At 41.4% G+C, this 16960-nt stretch overlaps 1 protein-coding gene across 2 annotated transcripts in view; it reads left to right on the plus strand.

Annotated features, from left to right (window-relative positions):
- The first annotated feature begins 2560 nt into the window (after positions 1-2560).
- The window catches only part of IARS1 (isoleucyl-tRNA synthetase 1), a 97728-nt gene continuing 83328 nt past the window's right edge, over positions 2561-16960 (plus strand). The window contains exons 1-6 of one of the 2 annotated variants that reach the window (XM_045575047.1): positions 2561-2682; positions 8014-8139; positions 10486-10642; positions 10886-11005; positions 14099-14181; positions 16364-16481. In XM_045575047.1, the coding sequence (XP_045431003.1) occupies positions 8021-8139; positions 10486-10642; positions 10886-11005; positions 14099-14181; positions 16364-16481 (597 nt within the window). In that variant the 5' untranslated portion in view covers positions 2561-2682; positions 8014-8020. Of the gene's footprint in view, positions 2683-8006; positions 8140-10485; positions 10643-10885; positions 11006-14098; positions 14182-16363; positions 16482-16960 lie in introns of both variants that reach the window. The other variant, XM_036420099.2, reaches the window with a different exon arrangement.

Raw genomic sequence — 16960 nt, forward strand, 5'->3', positions numbered from 1 at the left:
CTAGCGCTAGATCTTTTGTCTGAGATGAGAGCAAATCAGAAATCCGGTAGTGTGGCCAAGACTGGTTTGGCTCAATGGATAGAGCGTTGGCTTGGGGACTGAAGGGACCCGGGTTCGATTCCGGTCAAGGGCATGTACCTTGGTTGTGGGCACATCCCCAGTAGGGGGTGTACAAGAGGCAGCTGATCGATGACTCTCTCATCAATGTTTCTAGCTCTCTATCTCTCTCCCTTCCTCTCTGTACAAAATCAATAAAATAATATATTTTAAAAAAAAGAAATCCGGTAGTGTGATCCAATTATCATCTCCCTGAGCTGAAATGAAGCAGTGTTGACTGGGGGGTCAGCAATGGGAAGGAGTGGTCCCCACCTGGCATCTTCCTTGGCTGGTTGAGGAGGGCCCTTAGGGGAGGGAGGCCTAATCCAGGCTGGCAATCATGTCACTGAAATATGGTAGCAATCATACTTGGGTAAAAACTACTGTTTGAATTTTAACCCTGCTATTCTGACTTCGACCTTCACTTACTTGCTTTGTTCATCGTGCAACGGGCTTAGGGAGGATGAGTTCAAGTTCTGGGCAAGGTTACAGGCAGAACTTTGTTTTTCATTAAAGAGCCAGCCCTATGTACACTTAGTGGTTATCTCGATGCTGGCCTCGAAAACAATGCTGTTCTGTCCAATTAAGAAAAGTGCACCTGGCATGGTATTGAGATTGTGGGCATGTCTGGTCTCCGGCCTGCAAGGTCAGACAGCTAGGTTTGTCTTCATCATTCTTTAAACAGGCTAAAGCAAACTAGAAAGCAACATTTTATCTAGGAAGAACAGAAAATTCCAAACAACAGTTTGTTGTAAAATGAGGGTTTTCCTTCTCAGAACCTTTAAAAAGAACTACCTGCCCCTAAAGCCTCACAGTCGTGTAGGGTCCGCCTGCGTGTGGTACTCTTGCACCTGCCCTGGCCAGCTCAATAAATCCTTGTTTACTTTTTTAATAAATTATCAGCCTCCGGTGGTCTTATTTTGAACCCAGGGTTCGACCCCACAAGTCACCCAAGTCGGATCTGGAGGTAAGCCCAAGTGGAGCTGCCGCGCCTACTGCTCTTTGAGTAGCAAACTCAGGGTGATCCAAGCTGGGGCGATGGCTCCCCTTCCCCATGGAACCCTCCCAGGTTTTGGCACCAAATGTTAGGGTCGCTGAAGGAGGAACACATGAGGCCCAAAGAGGTAAAGAATTGTGAATTTATTCGGTCATCTGGAAACCAGATGGGCTGAGCCCCAAAATGGTGCTAGCCCCCAGGGGTGGGGAGTCCCAAGTTTTAAAGGACTCTAGGTGGGCTTTTTCTGGGCAGAAAATTCTCAGGGTGGGTCCTCAGGGGAAAGATAGTGGTCTTAGCAAGTACTGAGCAAAAGGGAATGTTGGTGTAAAGGTTGTTGCCAGGGGAGGGGATATCCATTCAATTATTTAATCAAACCTAACACTCTTGAGGTGGCACTGAAGGACACAAAAGGGGAAGCGTCCCTGGAACACCCCTGACCACCCTACTCCAGCTCCTTCCAGACATAGCATAGTGGCTATCAGGAGCGGCTATAGGGCTTAGCCTGGGACTGACCAGTGGCAGAGCCACAAATAAGTCCCAGCCTGGAGGGCAGAGCCCGCTTAGCATAATTAAGCTTGACTTTATGAACCCCATAGATCCTTCCTGGGTAGCTAATGGGCTGTGGGAGGTGCAGCAAGTGCTGCCAAAACAAGTGAAACTCACAAGAACATTGTAACCATGGTGACCACTACCTTGTTTACCTCTGGCTTTTGGATGTCTCTGTGGCCTCATCCAGGCACAGATGATCCACCTGGACCCAGCTTATTGTCTGTCTTTCCTTTAATCCTTTGCATCCCTCCCTCAGGCTTGCCAAACTCTTGCTGTGCTGGCCCCGCACAAGTGGCCTCCACCTTTTTCTGAGAAACAGCAGGATCTCTTCAGATCAGCGAGTCAGGAATTGGAGTGTGCACCAGGATTGTCCAGCTGCCTGGTAAAGTGCAGCTTTTTTGAAAGGTCGATTTTTAAATTATTCACTTTAGAGATAGAAACATTGATTTATTATTCTACTTACTTATAAATCATTGGTTAATTCTTGTCTGTGCTCTGAGCAGGGATGGAACCTGTAATGTTAGTTTATGGGGATGAGACTCTAATCAAACTGAGTACCCGGACAGGGCAAAAATGCTGCTTGTGGTGAGCCACCTCCAGAGACAGTTCCGGCAGGCGAACCTGTGTTCCGGCCTCTGCGTTTCCCGGCTCCCGGGGACTGGAGCAGCCCTGGAGCCCGGCTGCGTGGGGGTTGAGCTCACAGCCCACGGCACAGCTCCCGAGGCCGCTGCGGGGCGTGGCCGGTCCCTCACCGGGAGGGAGCACCGAGTGACGACTCCCAGGTGGAGGCAGCACGGAGCTCGGCGTGACTGTCACCGCCGCCCCCCACAGCGGAGTCGCCAGCTGTCTTCCCAGCACGCACCGCGGGGCCTGACAGCGCCCAGGGCATCCAATCGGCGTTGGGTTTGTTGCCTACAGCCCGCCCTCACGCGCTGATTGGCCGGTGCGGTGACGCCCTCAGCTCGCGGCACGCCCGGCCTCACCTCGCACTGCGGGCGCCTCGTGTGCGGCTCCGGCTCCCGGCGGCCTCGGTGCGGCGGGTGAGTGTCTCCTGGCCGCGCTCAGGTGCGCGCTGCCTGCTCCCGGGGGGACAGCGCGAGGGCTCCGCGGGCAGGAGCGGAGCCGGGCCGCGGTCGCAGCCCTGGAGCGCCCCTTCTCAGCGGCGCGGCGGCAGCCGGGGCGCGGCTGGGAGGGAGGGAGGCACTGGGAAGCCCGGGTCCCGTCGGAACCACGAGCGGCGCGCGGCGCGGCGCGGCCGGGGCGCGGGCTTGGAGCTGGGAGGAGGCGGCTTCTCCGCTGCGACGGGGCTGGGGCCTTGAGCTAATCGGTAGGAGTTGAGGTCTTGGTGTCTGGCATAATAATGCAGTGATTTTTAATCTTTTGGGCAGTAGTAACCCCCTAAACAATGTTACCAAAGTTATGAGCCAACTTCATAAGTCTCATTTTCTAAAAATAAATAAATAAATAAATAAAAATAAAGAAAAGAAAAGCCCTGGCCGGTGGGCCAGGCGCGGACATTCCTGGTCAAGGGCACTTCCCTCCGTTGCTTCGCCTACCCCGCCCCGGCTGGGGTGCCCATGTTTCCCTCTCTCAGTCTCTCTTTCCCTCCCTTCCCACTTTCTCTAGAAATCAATGGAAAAATATCCTCGAGCGAGGATTTAAAAAAAAAAAAAAGTTCAGCTAGGCATTCCTGTGGTCAGAACATCTGCAAAGCCCCTCCACCCCCTCCAGGTACTTGCGAACCCCGGAGGCCTGGTTAGAACGCAGGTGCTGGCGCCCCTTCTGAGGGGGCTGGCCAGACTGCTCCAGTGGCTCCCACAGACCTGGCAATCAGGGAAGTGACCGGGATAAATGTGTTGGTAGCTAAAGATCTGGTCCTGAGATGAGGTACTGAACAAGTAGGACCCTGAAGGACTAGGTTGTAACGAGAGCGCAGGATCCAAAATGCTTTTAACTTCTGTTTAAGACCCTTTAATGGCACACTCTACTCAGAAAGGGATAGTAAATTAAAGGCTTTCTTTCCCCTCTATAAAACTGTTGCATCTCAAAAATAATGGCAAGAAAAAAAATCTCTTGTAACAAACTTTTTGTTTTGGTTACATGGCTCAATCTCTGTGATTAGGTTTTGATGTTTTCGGGATTTCTAGTCAGAAACCCCAGACTTCTGTGTTATTGAGTTGTTAAGGTTTTCCATCTTCTCTTGTTTTCTCATCGTCACCTATTCTGTCCCCTTCTAATCTGCTGTTGGCTTGGAAATCTGGTCACCAACCTAAATAGGATTATGAAGAAAGACTACTTGGGCCTTGAGGGGGAATGGATGCGAGGATACTCAACCAGATAGTCATGAGATTATTAGCAGAATTCTTTTTTTTTTTTTTAACATATTTTATTGATTTTCCACAGAAAGGAAGGGAGAGAGATAGAGAGCTAGAAACGTCGATGAGAGATACATCAACCCAGCTGCCTCCTGCACACCCCCCACGGGGGATGTGTCCGCAACCAATGTACATGCCCTTGACCGGAATCGAACCTGGGACCTTTCATTCCGCAGACCGATGCTCTATCCACTGAGCCAAACCAGTTTCGGCTATTAGCAGAATTCTTATAAGATACTTTTAAGACCTCACTAGAGACTGAATCAGCTAACTATAAGGTTTGTCCTATCTGAAAACCACAAATAAGCAATAAAAAGGATAAAATAGGAAATTGGAATGAGCTGATAATTATTGTATTTGAATGTGAGATTCTCATCTTTTAGCTTAAAAAAAATGTGTAGATCTCATCCCTCAATAGCAACTTACTGTGATTGAAGTGTAACAAATGAGATTAAAGAGATGAGGTTATTTCAAAATGGGTGCTTTCTGTCTTGTGATTGTAGGTATTTTTAAAAATATTTTTTTGTTGTTAATTTTAGAGAGGAAGGAAGAGAGAGAATGAAAATCAGTGAGAGAGAATCATTGATTGGCTCTGCCCGCTGGGGACCACAACACGGGCATATGCCCTTGAACAGAATCAAGCCTGGAACCTTTCAGTCCATAGGCTGATGCTTCATCCCTGAGGCAAGACTGCGAAGGCTAATTCTTAACCTATTTTGAGATTTTTAAAATTATTATTGAATTTATATTATCACTAGAGACCTGGTGCACAAAATTGTGCACTCAGAGGGTCCCTCAACCTGGCTTGCACGCTCTTGCAGTCTGGGAGCCTTCGGGGAGTGGTCCTAAGCCGCCAGTCAGCCATCCTTAGCACTGCAGCAGAGGCTCATGCCACCACCACTGCGCTCTCCAGCTGTGAGCCCGGCTTCTGGCTAAGCGGTGTTCCCCCTGTGGGAGCACATTGACCACCAGGGGGCAGCTCCTGCATTGAGCACCTGCCACTTGGTGGTTAGTGCATGTCATAGCTACCCTGTTTCCCCGAAAATAAGACAGTGTCTTATATTAATTTTTGCTCCCAAAGATGCGCTAGCTCTTATTTTCAGGGAATGTCTTATTTTTCTATGCACTAGGTCTTACTTTTGGAGGATGTCTTATTTTTGGGGAAACACAGTATCAGTTTTTCTGTCGTTTGGTCAATTTGCATATTAGCCTTTTATTATATAGGATTAGATAGAATTCCCAAGTTGTTTTTTTGTTGGTTTTTTTTAGGGCTATGGTTAGGGTTAGGGCTAAGGCTAGAGTTAGGGTTAGAGCTAGAGTTAGGGTTAGGGCTAGGGCTAGGGCTAGTGTTAGGGTTAGGTCTAAGGATCTCCCAAGATTTTTGTTTGTTTGTTTACTTTTAGAAGCATGTTGTCTACAATTACTAAATGTTACATTGTAGATAAAAAATTGGTGAAAAATGTGATTTGGACACAAGTTTTGCAATAATTTAAAAATAGCCATATATCACCATCCCCAAGAAATGGAAACAAGAAATTCATCATTCTTATCCTATTCCCAGTCATATTTATTTCTTCTCCAAAATAAAACTTGACTCTAAATCATTTTTTAAAATCCTGTATAATAAAAGGCTAATCAGCAATTTGACTGAACGGCTTAATAAACAGCTATGATGCACACGACCACCAGGGGCCAGATGCTCACTGCAGGAGCAGGGCTGGTGAGCACAGCAGCTGTGGCGGGAGCCTCTCCAACCTCCATATCTGCGCTAAGGAAGTCCGACACCGGGGGAGTGGGCCTAAACCATCAGTTGGACATCCCTTGAGAGCTTCCGGACTGTGAAAGGGCATGTATTTAGTGGGCTTCTAATAAATAGATAAAATAAAAAGACCAGCTGAAACCAGTTTGGCTCAGTGGATAGAGCGTCGGCCTGCAGACTGAAAGGTCCTGGGTTTGATTCCGGTCAAGGGCATGTACCTTGGTTGGGGCCTCATCCCCAGTGGGGGGTGTGCAGGAGGCAGCTGATCGATGATTCTCATCGATGTTTCTAGCTCTCTGTCCCTCTCTCTTCCTTTCTGTAAAAAATCAATAAAATATATATTTTTAAAAATAAAAAGACCATGTATCCCTATTCTGCACTGTGTATACAAATAATTGGATCAATGATCTAAATGTAGGAGCTAAAAATTAACAACTTTGTTTAAGGTAGTGGTTTCTTTCTTTTTTTATTAATACGTTTTTATTGATTTTCAGAGAGAAAGGAAGAAAGATGGAGAGAGAAGTAGAAATATGGATGAGAGAGAAACCCCGATGGGCTGCCTCCTCCATGACCCTCTACTGGGAATTGAACCTGGGACCTCTGGGTGTATGGATAGATACTCAACTATGAACCATGCTGGCAGGAAGGTAGTGGTTTCTTAGACATGACATCTAAAGCTCAAGTAAAAAAGCAACAAAAAATAGATAAACTGGACTTCTCTAGAATTAAAAGTGTGTTTCGGATAACATGAAAATAAAAAGTCCACAGAATGGGAGAAATTTTTTCAAATTATATAACAGAAGGAGCTTGTGGAATATATAAATATCTTTCAACTTAATAAAAAAGGCAATTATACATTGGGCAAAAGATGAATAGACAGCTCTCTGAGGAAATATAAAAAATGCACATTAAGCACATGCTTAACATAATCATTAGGAAAATGCAAATGAAACCACAAGAATTACTACTTCCTATCCAGTAGGCTTTCCTATAATGCAATAATAGTAATAAGGAGTGAGGGCTTAGAGAAACTGGAATCCTCATTCACTGCTGGAATAACAGAAAATAAGGCTACAGCTATGGAAAAAATTTAGGCAGTTTCTCAAAAAGTTAAACAATTACGATATGTCTTGGCAGTTTCACACCTAGATATAAGCTAAAGAGAACTGAAAACATTAGGTCTATACAAGAACATACATTCATATTCATAGCATTCTTCATAACAGCCAGAAAATGGAAAGAGTCCTAATGAGTGGGCAAACAAAATATGGCATGTTGATACAAAGAAAACTTCAGGATAAAAATAATGATATGTATATTACAACATGGATGAACCTTGAACACACAATTCTACATAAAAGAAGCCAGACAAAATAGGCTGTCATACATGATTTCATTTATATGAATTGTCCAGAACAGGAAAATTATAGAAGCAGCAGAATTACGGGGCTGGAAAAAAGGGAATGGAGAGTGACTGCTAATGTGTACAGGTTTTTAGAGGATGGGAGGGAGCATTGATGAAAAAGTTCTGGAATTAGCATAGTGACAGTTGCACAACTTTGTGAATATACTAAAAATCACTGAATTGTACACTTTAAAAGGATGAACTTGGTATTGTGTGAAATTTACCCAAATAAATTTTGTTTTTTTATTTATTTTTATTAAATATATTTTATTGATTTCTTACAGAGAGGAAGGGAGAGGGTTAGAAGTGAGAAACATTGATGAGACAGAAACATCGATTAGCTGCCTCCTGTACACTGCCCATTGGGGATGTGCCTGCAACCAAGGTACGTGCCCTTGACTGGAATTGAACCTGGAACCCTTGAGTCCGCAGGCTGATGCTCTATCCACTGAGGCAAACTGGTTATGGCAAACGTAATTATTTTATTTTATTATTATTTTTTAAAAATACATTTTATTGATATTTTACAGAGAGGAGGAAGGGAGAGAGATAGAGAGCCAGAAATGTTAATGAGACAGAAACATCAACCAGCTGCCTTCTGCACACACCCCCACCGGGGATGTGCCCGCAACCAAGGTACATGCCCTTGATCGGAATCGAACCTGGGACCCTTCAGTCCGCATACCGACGCTCTACCACTGAGCCAAACCGGTTTCGGCTTAAAGTAACATATAGTAGCATGGGTAGTAATATGTACACTTATGTTAATGTATGGTAATTTTTTCTAGGCTAGACTTCTCTTTGAGAATAATAAATTTTATTTCTCTTGCAGCAAAAAAATGGTTCAACAAGTTCCAGAAAACATCAATTTTCCTGCTGAAGAAGAGAAAATTTTGCAGTTCTGGTCCAAATTTAATTGTTTTCAAGAATGCCTGAAGCAGTCAAAACATAGGCCAAAGTATGTGAATTTCTTGGAATAGATAGAGCCTTACGACTGGTCATTTCTTAGACTTTGTTCAATTAAGGCAGGAACTTTTTATTCACCTAGTGGTACCGGAGACTCCTAGCTCTATATGGTAGATACTCTCAGTTGTAAATATGCATTGAATGAATTAGTTCTTAATTATTAGATTAAATTCCGTTTAAGAGTTCTGAATAGATTAACTTGAATGATCTAATGAAATTCCGATGTGAAAAGCTATTTAAATTTGGACCACTATTGAATAGAGTTTAGATATCACACTCTTCTTTCCACTTTTCTCATTAACACCTCATTAATTACTTAGACTAGCCTTCTGTAAGGGTGCCTCCTGCCTATAGTCTCCCTTCATCTAACAACCAGTTTTGTTGTGTTTTTAATCATGTGTCTCCTGCTCAAAAACTGATGAACAGCTTTATCATTTAGCATCAGGATGAATAACCAATGAAGAATAGATGGCCCAATGGAGGCCTCTCCAGCTCCCCCATAACTACCTTTTTTAAGGCAGGACCTGCAATAAATATCTAATCATTTATCTGAATTTATCCACTCATCTACTTAGCCAGTTTTCAGATCTTAGCTATTGTACATTGCGCTGCTATGAACATAGGGGTGCATGCATTCTTTCTGATTGGTGCTTCCGGTTTCTTAGGATATATTCCTAGAAGTGGGGTCACTGGGTCAAATGGCAGTTCCATATTTAATTTTTTAAGGAAATGCCATACTATTTTCCATAATGGTTGCACCATTCTGCATTCCCACCAGCAGTGTACTAGGGTTTCTTTTTCTCCGCATCTTCACTGGCACTTGTCATTTGTAGATTAGTTGATGGTAACCATCTGACAGGTGTGAGGTGGTACCACATTGTCATTTTAATTTTCATATATCTCTGGCCATCTGCATGTCCACTTTGGAGAAGTGTCTAGTTAGGTCCTTTGTCCATTTTTTAATTGGATTGTTTGTCTTTTGTTAGTTGCATGAGTTCCTTATATATTTTGGAGATTAACCCTTTATCAGATGTATCATTGCCAAACATGTTCTTCTTTTCATTTTGTCAGTAGTTTCTTTTGCTGTGCAGAAGCTTTTTTTGATGCAGTTCCATTTGTTTATTTTCTCCTTAGTTTCCTTTCCCCGAGAGATGTATCCATAACCGTATTGCTACGAGAGATGTCTGAGATTTTGCTGCCTATGTTTTCGTATAGGATTTTTATGGTTTCACTAAATACATTTAAGTCTTTTATTTACTTTGAGTTTACTCTCGAGTATGGTCTAAGTTGGTGGTCTAGTTTCATTTTTTTTGCATGTATCTGTTTAATTTTCCCAGCACCATTTATTGAAGAGACTTGTCTTGACTCCATTGTTTGCTCTTGCCTCCTTTGTCATATTAATTGAGCGTAATTGGCTTAGGTCGATTTTTGGGTTCTCTTTTCTGTTCCATTGATCTGTATGCCTGTTCTCGTGCTAGTACCCAGCTGTTTTGATTATGGTGACTTTGCAGTGTAACTTGATGGCTGGTATTTTGATTCCTCCAACTTTGTTCTTTCTCAAGATTGCTACGAATATTTGGAGTCTTCGGTTCCATATAAATTTTGGGAGTATTTGTAGTTTGTATTTTAATAGGAATTGCATGGAATCTGTAGATTGCTGTGGGTAATAATGGACATTTACTGTAAATTCTACCAATCTATGAACATGAAATACTCTTCCACTTGTTCATATTTCTCTTTTATCTTTTTTTTCTCCCAATGACTTTTCAATTATAAGTCTTTTGCCTTCTTGGTTTATTCTTTAGTTGTCTTAATTTTTTTTGTTGTGGTAAATGGGATTGTTTTGTTTAGCTTCTCTTTCTGAGAATTCATTATTGGTGTATAAAAAAGCCATAGATGTTTGGTTTTGATTTTGTATTTTGCTACATTGCCAACTTCATGTATTTATCTGAAATCAATTAAAAAAAATTTTTTTAAAGATTTTAGTCACACTTTTTATTTTTTTAATATATATATTTAAATATATTTTTATTGATTTCAGAGAGAAAGGGTGTGGGAGAGATAGAAACATCAGTGATAAGAGAGAATCTTTGATGGGCTGCCTCGTGCATGCCCCTCATTGGGTATGGAGCCCGCAACACGGGCATGTGCCCTGACTGGGCATTACACTGTGCCCTCCTGATTCATAGGTACATGCTAAACAGCTAAGCCACGCCAGCCAGGCACTCCGGGTTTTCTTCCTGAACACTCCACTGAGACAGTTGCCATCTATTAAAAAATGTCCTACATTTTTATTGTTTATTTTAAACTAATCACATATCTTTATTCTTTTTGTTAGATTTACTTTCTATGATGGACCTCCTTTTGCAACTGGACTGCCTCACTATGGACATATACTTGCAGGGACAATTAAAGACATAGTGACAAGATATGCTCACCAGAGTGGGTTTCATGTTGACAGAAGATTTGGATGGGATTGTCATGGCCTACCTGTGGTATGTTTGAGTCACCAGCCATATGTTTTCATTTTTTAAAAGCATTAGATTTCATCATATAACCTATATTAGTATGATGGAATATTTACTATAGTCAGACTTTTTCTTCATTTCTATAATATTTATAGTTCATTTTCTCTAGATTTTTTTGAGAACTTATTTTTAAATGTTTTATTTTCTAGAATTCAATTGCATTTTATTTCATAGGGCAAGGTTGTTAACAATGTTATTGTATATTTTCAGGAATATGAAATAGATAAGCTACTAGGAATCAGAGGACCAGAGGATGTAGCCAAAATGGGGATTGTGGAGTACAACAATCAGTGCCGAGCAATTGTGATGAGATATTCTACTGAGTGGAAGGTATGTTCAGTTATTTTCAGTGGAATTGACAAAAACTTCTAGTTTAAATGGATGTTCAAGTGGCTTATGGTCCTTTGTGCATTTTATGATGCTCCCAAAAGTATGGCTGTCCATGTGAAGTTGTAACTTAAGGTGTCAGCTATTCCTTTTTAAAAGAGTGTTTTGCTTCCACCTCCAGCCCTAGTGCGTAGACTAGCTTAAACTGAAGCTTCTGTTATTTCTATATGCTTGGTTAATATTTCATATTTAATCTTTTACCTGTCCACAGTATTTGACAGGAATCAGGCTGACCTAGCAAATAGGTTAACTTGAATATTGTAAAATAGAAAAAGGAAATCAAATGTTAAAATCAGTTCTAATTTGGACTCATGGTTACATGAACTATAGGTGGTGCTCCCACAGCTGGTACCTGTACCTAACTGTTAGTGCTGTCAGAGCTCTGCGCTCTTTTTTTTTTTTTTTTTTTTTTTTTTTAAAGAAAGAGACATTTTAATATATTTCATTGATTTTTTACAGAGAGGAGAAGAGAGGGATAGAGAGCTAGAAACGTAGATGAGAGAGAAACATCGACCAGCTGCCTCTTGCACACCCCCTACCAGGGATGTGCCCATAACCAATATACATGCCCTTGACTGGAATCGAACCTGGGACCTTTCAGTCCGTAGACCAACGCTCTACCACTGAGCCAAACCGGTTTTGGCATGCATGCTCTTTCTTAAGGGCATAGGAACACAGGTCCCCAGCTCCTTATTTTCTCCCTGGCCTTTTGATTAATTAGCTTGTGCCACTTAACAGCTTTGTTTTATTTTTTTGATCTCCCTCCATCTTACCACTTTGATTTCTTAAACTTGCTTTTCTTTAGAACTCACTATTCTGCCAGTAGACTCAGGCTTTAAACATTTATCAAATCTACCACCAAATTCTATCAAGTCTTAGCATCTCTTATTTAGTCATTTGTTTTCTTCTTTTTTAAAAAACTTTTATTGCATTTTTTACAGAGTGGAAGAGAGAGAGAGAGTTAGAAACATCAATGAGAGAGAAACATTGATCAGCTGCCTCTTGCACACCCCCTACTGGGGATGTGCCTGCAACCAAGGTACATGTCCTTGACCAGAATTGAACCTGGGACCCTTCAGTCAGCAGGCCAACACTGTATCCACTGAGCCAAACCAGTTAGGGCTAGTCATTTATTTTCATTCCAACAACCTTTCCCTAGTTTCTTGCCTCTTCATTTTGGTAACAATATCCTAATTGGTCTCTTGCTTACGCTCTTTCCCCTCAGCCTATGAAGTTCTCTCTCCTCTCCCACAGGACTCTGCTCATCTTGCTCTTCTCTGCTCAAAGCATTGAGTAACTTCTCTTCTTTGGTGAATAAAATTTTATATCATGGACCTAAAATATCAAAGCTTCTAAATTTTCTCCTAACTTTCTTTAATCTAACTTTTCTTGCCTGGTTACCAGTAGGGAAAAATACTGATTATAATATTTATGTAGATCTTCACCCACTCCCCCTTATTTTTAAATTGTTCATTGTGAAATAATTCCAGTTTGTTAAAAATTGTGAAGTTGTATCAAGTGTTTTCTTTTATCCTTTACTTATTAGCTAACACCTTCAATAACAATAGAACAATTAACAAAAGCAAATTATCAAAATGAAATGAACATTGATACATTAGACCTTTTTCAAATTTAACCAATTCCACTAATTTTTATTTCTAATCTAAAATACTGTTTAGAAGCAGACCCTGCATTTAGTTTCATACCTCCACAGTCTCCTATAATCTGAAACATGATCTTTATCTTTTTTTGTCATTTATGACGTTGCCACCTTTTTAATTTTTAAAAAATATTTTTAAAATTAGTTTTAAGTTTACGCCGAAACCGGTTTGGCTCAGTGGTAGAGCGTCGGTCTGCGGACTGAAAGGTCCCAGGTTCGATTCCGGTCAAGGGCATGTGCATTAGTTGCGGGCACATCCCCGGTAGGGGATGTGCAGGAGGCAGCTGGTCGATGTTTCTCTCTCATCGACATTTCTAGCTCTCTATCCCTCTCTCCTTCTCTCTGTAAAAAATCAATAAAATATATTAAAAAAAAAAAAAAAAGTTTTAAGCTTACATTTTAGAAGGGGGGGAGCAGCAGTTTCCTTAGCCATTTATCCGTGCATTCATTGGTTGGTTTTTGAATGTGTTCTGAACCCAAAACCTTTGTGTATTTGATGATGATGCTCTCACCAAATGACCTGCCCAGCCAGGGCTTGCCCTTATCACTTTTAAATAGTACAAACCAGTTATTTTTAAGAAATTCCCTCAATATCTACTGTTTTTTCATGATTCAGTTTAGGATCTACATTTTTGGAAAAAATGTCTCAGAAGTGACATCATACATACCCTTAGTTTGTCATCAGGTGGCCTGTAATACTGATAAGTCCCATTAATTATGTTAACTTTGGTTACTAAGGTGATCTGGTTCAGGCTTCTTTATTGTAAAGTTGGAGTTTTTCCTTTCTCATTAATATTCTGTGGGGTGATGCTTGTGCAAATATCCTGTTTTTTATACTTTAACTCAGTAGTTTTAGTATCCATTAATGATTCTTGCCAGCAGCAGTTACAGCTATAGCTTTTGTTGAATGGTAACTTTGGTAGACTTTAAGGGCATATTAATAATTTGCAAATAACATTTTTATATGAGATGAGTGCCAGAAGAATCTGGTGCTTAATCTTACATAGTATGTTGATAGCAATATAGATTTACCTCAATTATTGATTGTTCTGTTTTCCCATAATCATTGCATGTGCTGATAAAAAAGTAAAACATATCCGAAATCAGTTTGGCCCAGTGGATAGAGCATCAGCCTGCGGACTGAAGGGTCCCAGGTTCGATTCCGTTCAAGGGCATGTGCCTTGGTTTCAGGCACATCCCCAGTGGGGAGTGTGCAGAAAGCAGCTGATTGATGACTCTCATCAATGTTTCTAACTCTCTATCTCTCTCCGTTCCTCTCTGTAAAAAATCAATAAAATATATATTTTTTAAAAAGTAAAACACATTGATTTACAATAACAAATATTCTCTATCAACTAATATTTATATTTTTTAAGTCTACTGTTACTAGACTTGGCCGATGGATTGACTTTGACAATGACTATAAAACACTCTATCCAGAATTCATGGAATCTGTCTGGTAAGTGTATTTGAAATTGTAAATATAATGAATATTCTTGTCATTCAGGGGTGGACAAAAACAGCTTTCCAGTTTTTCATATAGAAAATACAACTAATGTTAGTTGGTTAGAGCGTTGTCCTAATGTGCCACAGTTTCAGGTTTGATCTCGGTCAGGGCACATACAAGTATTAACCAATGAATGCTCTATCTCAATTCAATAAATTTTAGAAAATAAGGAAAAAAATACAATAATTAAATAATACAAGAATGAACTGTATTTTGTATACTTGTAACTATAAACCTACTTTTGCCCACCCACCCATGTATTACATAGTACAGTAATGATGGGTTTGTTTTGGTGTTTAAAGATTAATTTAAAACTTTTAATTTTTTGTATAGCATTTTTAGGTTCATAGTACAGACATTTCTCGTATGGCCTGTGCCCCCACACACATTGCCTACCCATTATTATGTTAATATAGAACAGTAGGTTTGTTACAACTGAACCTTCATTGACACATAATAATCACCCCAAGTCCATAATGTACCGTATTTTTCGGACCATAAGACACACTTTTTTCCCCCCAAAAGTGGGGGGAAAAAGTCCCTGCATCTTATGGTCCAAATATAGCCTACACATATACTTTAAAAAAAAAGTTTTTTTACTTACCCGGCTCTGTGTGGTCTCTGTGTGCTTGCCCGGCTCTAAAATGGTTCTAAATGCTGCTGTTTACAGGGTTGATTACATGTGTTTATGACTGTGATGTTGGGTTTTAATGAACATAAAATATTTTAGGACACTATTTGTTTCAGAATCTTTTTTTCTTCATTTCCCTTCTCTAAAAACTGGTACGTCTTATGGTCCGGAGCGTCTTATGGTCCAAAAAATACGGTACTTTATATTTCACTCTTTTTGAATTCTTTGGTTTGGTGTAAATGTGTAATGACATATATGTATCATTTTAGTATCCTGTAGAGATTTGTCTTTGAGTCCCAGTTTAATAACAGACCATTTATATTTTTTATTCTAGTTAGTGTGAGCAGTTGTATGCACTGATGCGGAAATACCAGTGTATTTGATTACTGCTTGAGGCACAATCTTCTGAGGCTATTGTATATGACAAAATACTTAGATACCTTACTATCAAGAATCCAAAATTAACTAAATTCAAAACTAACCTCTAAAGGACACTAGAATAATAGATGCATGTTATTATGCATTTACTCCAAAGCATAGAGTATTCAAAAAGAGTAAATGCTAAAGTAAACAATGTAACCATGAAACAACGTACGTTGAGTCTGATGTAACCCAAGGACTGCCTGAACTGAAATGTGCAGTTTTGCATAATTGGTACCTTACTGTACATTATGGTGTCAGTAATTTTTTCAGTCAACATTAAGTTACGTACTTGTTTCCATGTCAACAGATTTTAGCACGTTTGTGTCTACATAAAGTTTCATTCTGCTCTGTTGTAATTTACCAGTGAATCTTCAGTTAAGAGACATTGTGTTTTCATGTCTTTGGTTGAGACAAAGTGTATAAATAAAACCTGGCATAAATATTTGTCTTTGGGGAAACAGAATTTTGGTTATATAATTAGAGGCCTGGTGCACAGCATTTGTGTACTGGGGGATTGAGGGGTCTTCAGCCTGGCCTGTCCCCTCTCAGTCCGGAAGCCCTCAGGGGCGGGAGGGGACCTGGCAATCAGGAAGGCAGTGCCTCTATAACACCTCTTCTGCTGCTACTGCCAGCAGCACAAGCCATGGGCAAACCTGGGTGGCTGGGCAGCCGCCATCTGAGGTTTGCCTGTGCCTTGGGCCAGCCCGAGGTGGCTGGGCATCCAACATCCGAGGCTTGCCTGCACCTAAGGTGTCAGCTGGGCAGCTGACATCTAAGGCTTGCCTGTGCTTTGGGCCACCGGGATGGCTGGGGGACTAAAGGGAGTCCAGCCACACTGTGTGCCTGCCACTCCCCGCAACCCCCCAGGATGGGCTAAAAGGACTGTGGGACTCCGCGAAACACACAGGAGTAGTGTGTGGCCACACCGGATGCCTGCCACCCCCCTAGTGGGGCTGAAAGGATTGTAGGACTCAGGCGGAGCTGAGGGGACTGGCCACTGTCATCTTTGTGAGTGTGACGGTCAATTTGCATATTCCCCCTTTATTAGATAGGATTCTAAAATGTCTCTTGGCTTGATAGGTGGGTCTTCAAACAACTTTATGATAAAGGCCTTGTTTATAGAGGTATGAAAGTCATGCCTTTTTCCACTGCATGCAACACTCCACTTTCCAACTTTGAATCTCATCAGAATTACAAGGTATGTGAAAGCTCCTTGGGCATTAAGTTACGTACATGGAAGGTAAATGGTGTGGTGACTACAGTAATAGTCCCAATGTAGAGCCTCAGCCTAGGGAGGCTTGGTTATTTCATCATTCATCCTGCCTGTTGGTAATGTTGTAGGTCACTGAACTAAGGCTCTTAGAAATTTAAAAACAAGGGATTTCCCCCCAACCCCCCTTTCCCCATGAGATTTGTACGAGGGGTACTCAGCGTTAGGAAAATTATAGAAGGGGCACACACATGTCAAAAGTTTGGGAAACACTGCCCTATACTGAACATTGTTGACAGTTGCAAGGCAATGCTACTAAGTGTACCCGGCAATCAATGGGTCTGTGCTGCCTGTCACTACTTGAGCCAATTAAGCAGAGAGGACGGAATCATATATGAGCGTTTATTACAAAGATGCGACAGTATGAGAGAGCAGCAGGTCCTCCACAAAATTCTGCTCTGCAGCCC

This window comes from Pipistrellus kuhlii, unplaced genomic scaffold, assembly GCF_014108245.1.
Source record: "Pipistrellus kuhlii isolate mPipKuh1 unplaced genomic scaffold, mPipKuh1.p scaffold_m20_p_62, whole genome shotgun sequence".
Taxonomy (NCBI): Eukaryota; Metazoa; Chordata; class Mammalia; order Chiroptera; family Vespertilionidae; genus Pipistrellus; species Pipistrellus kuhlii.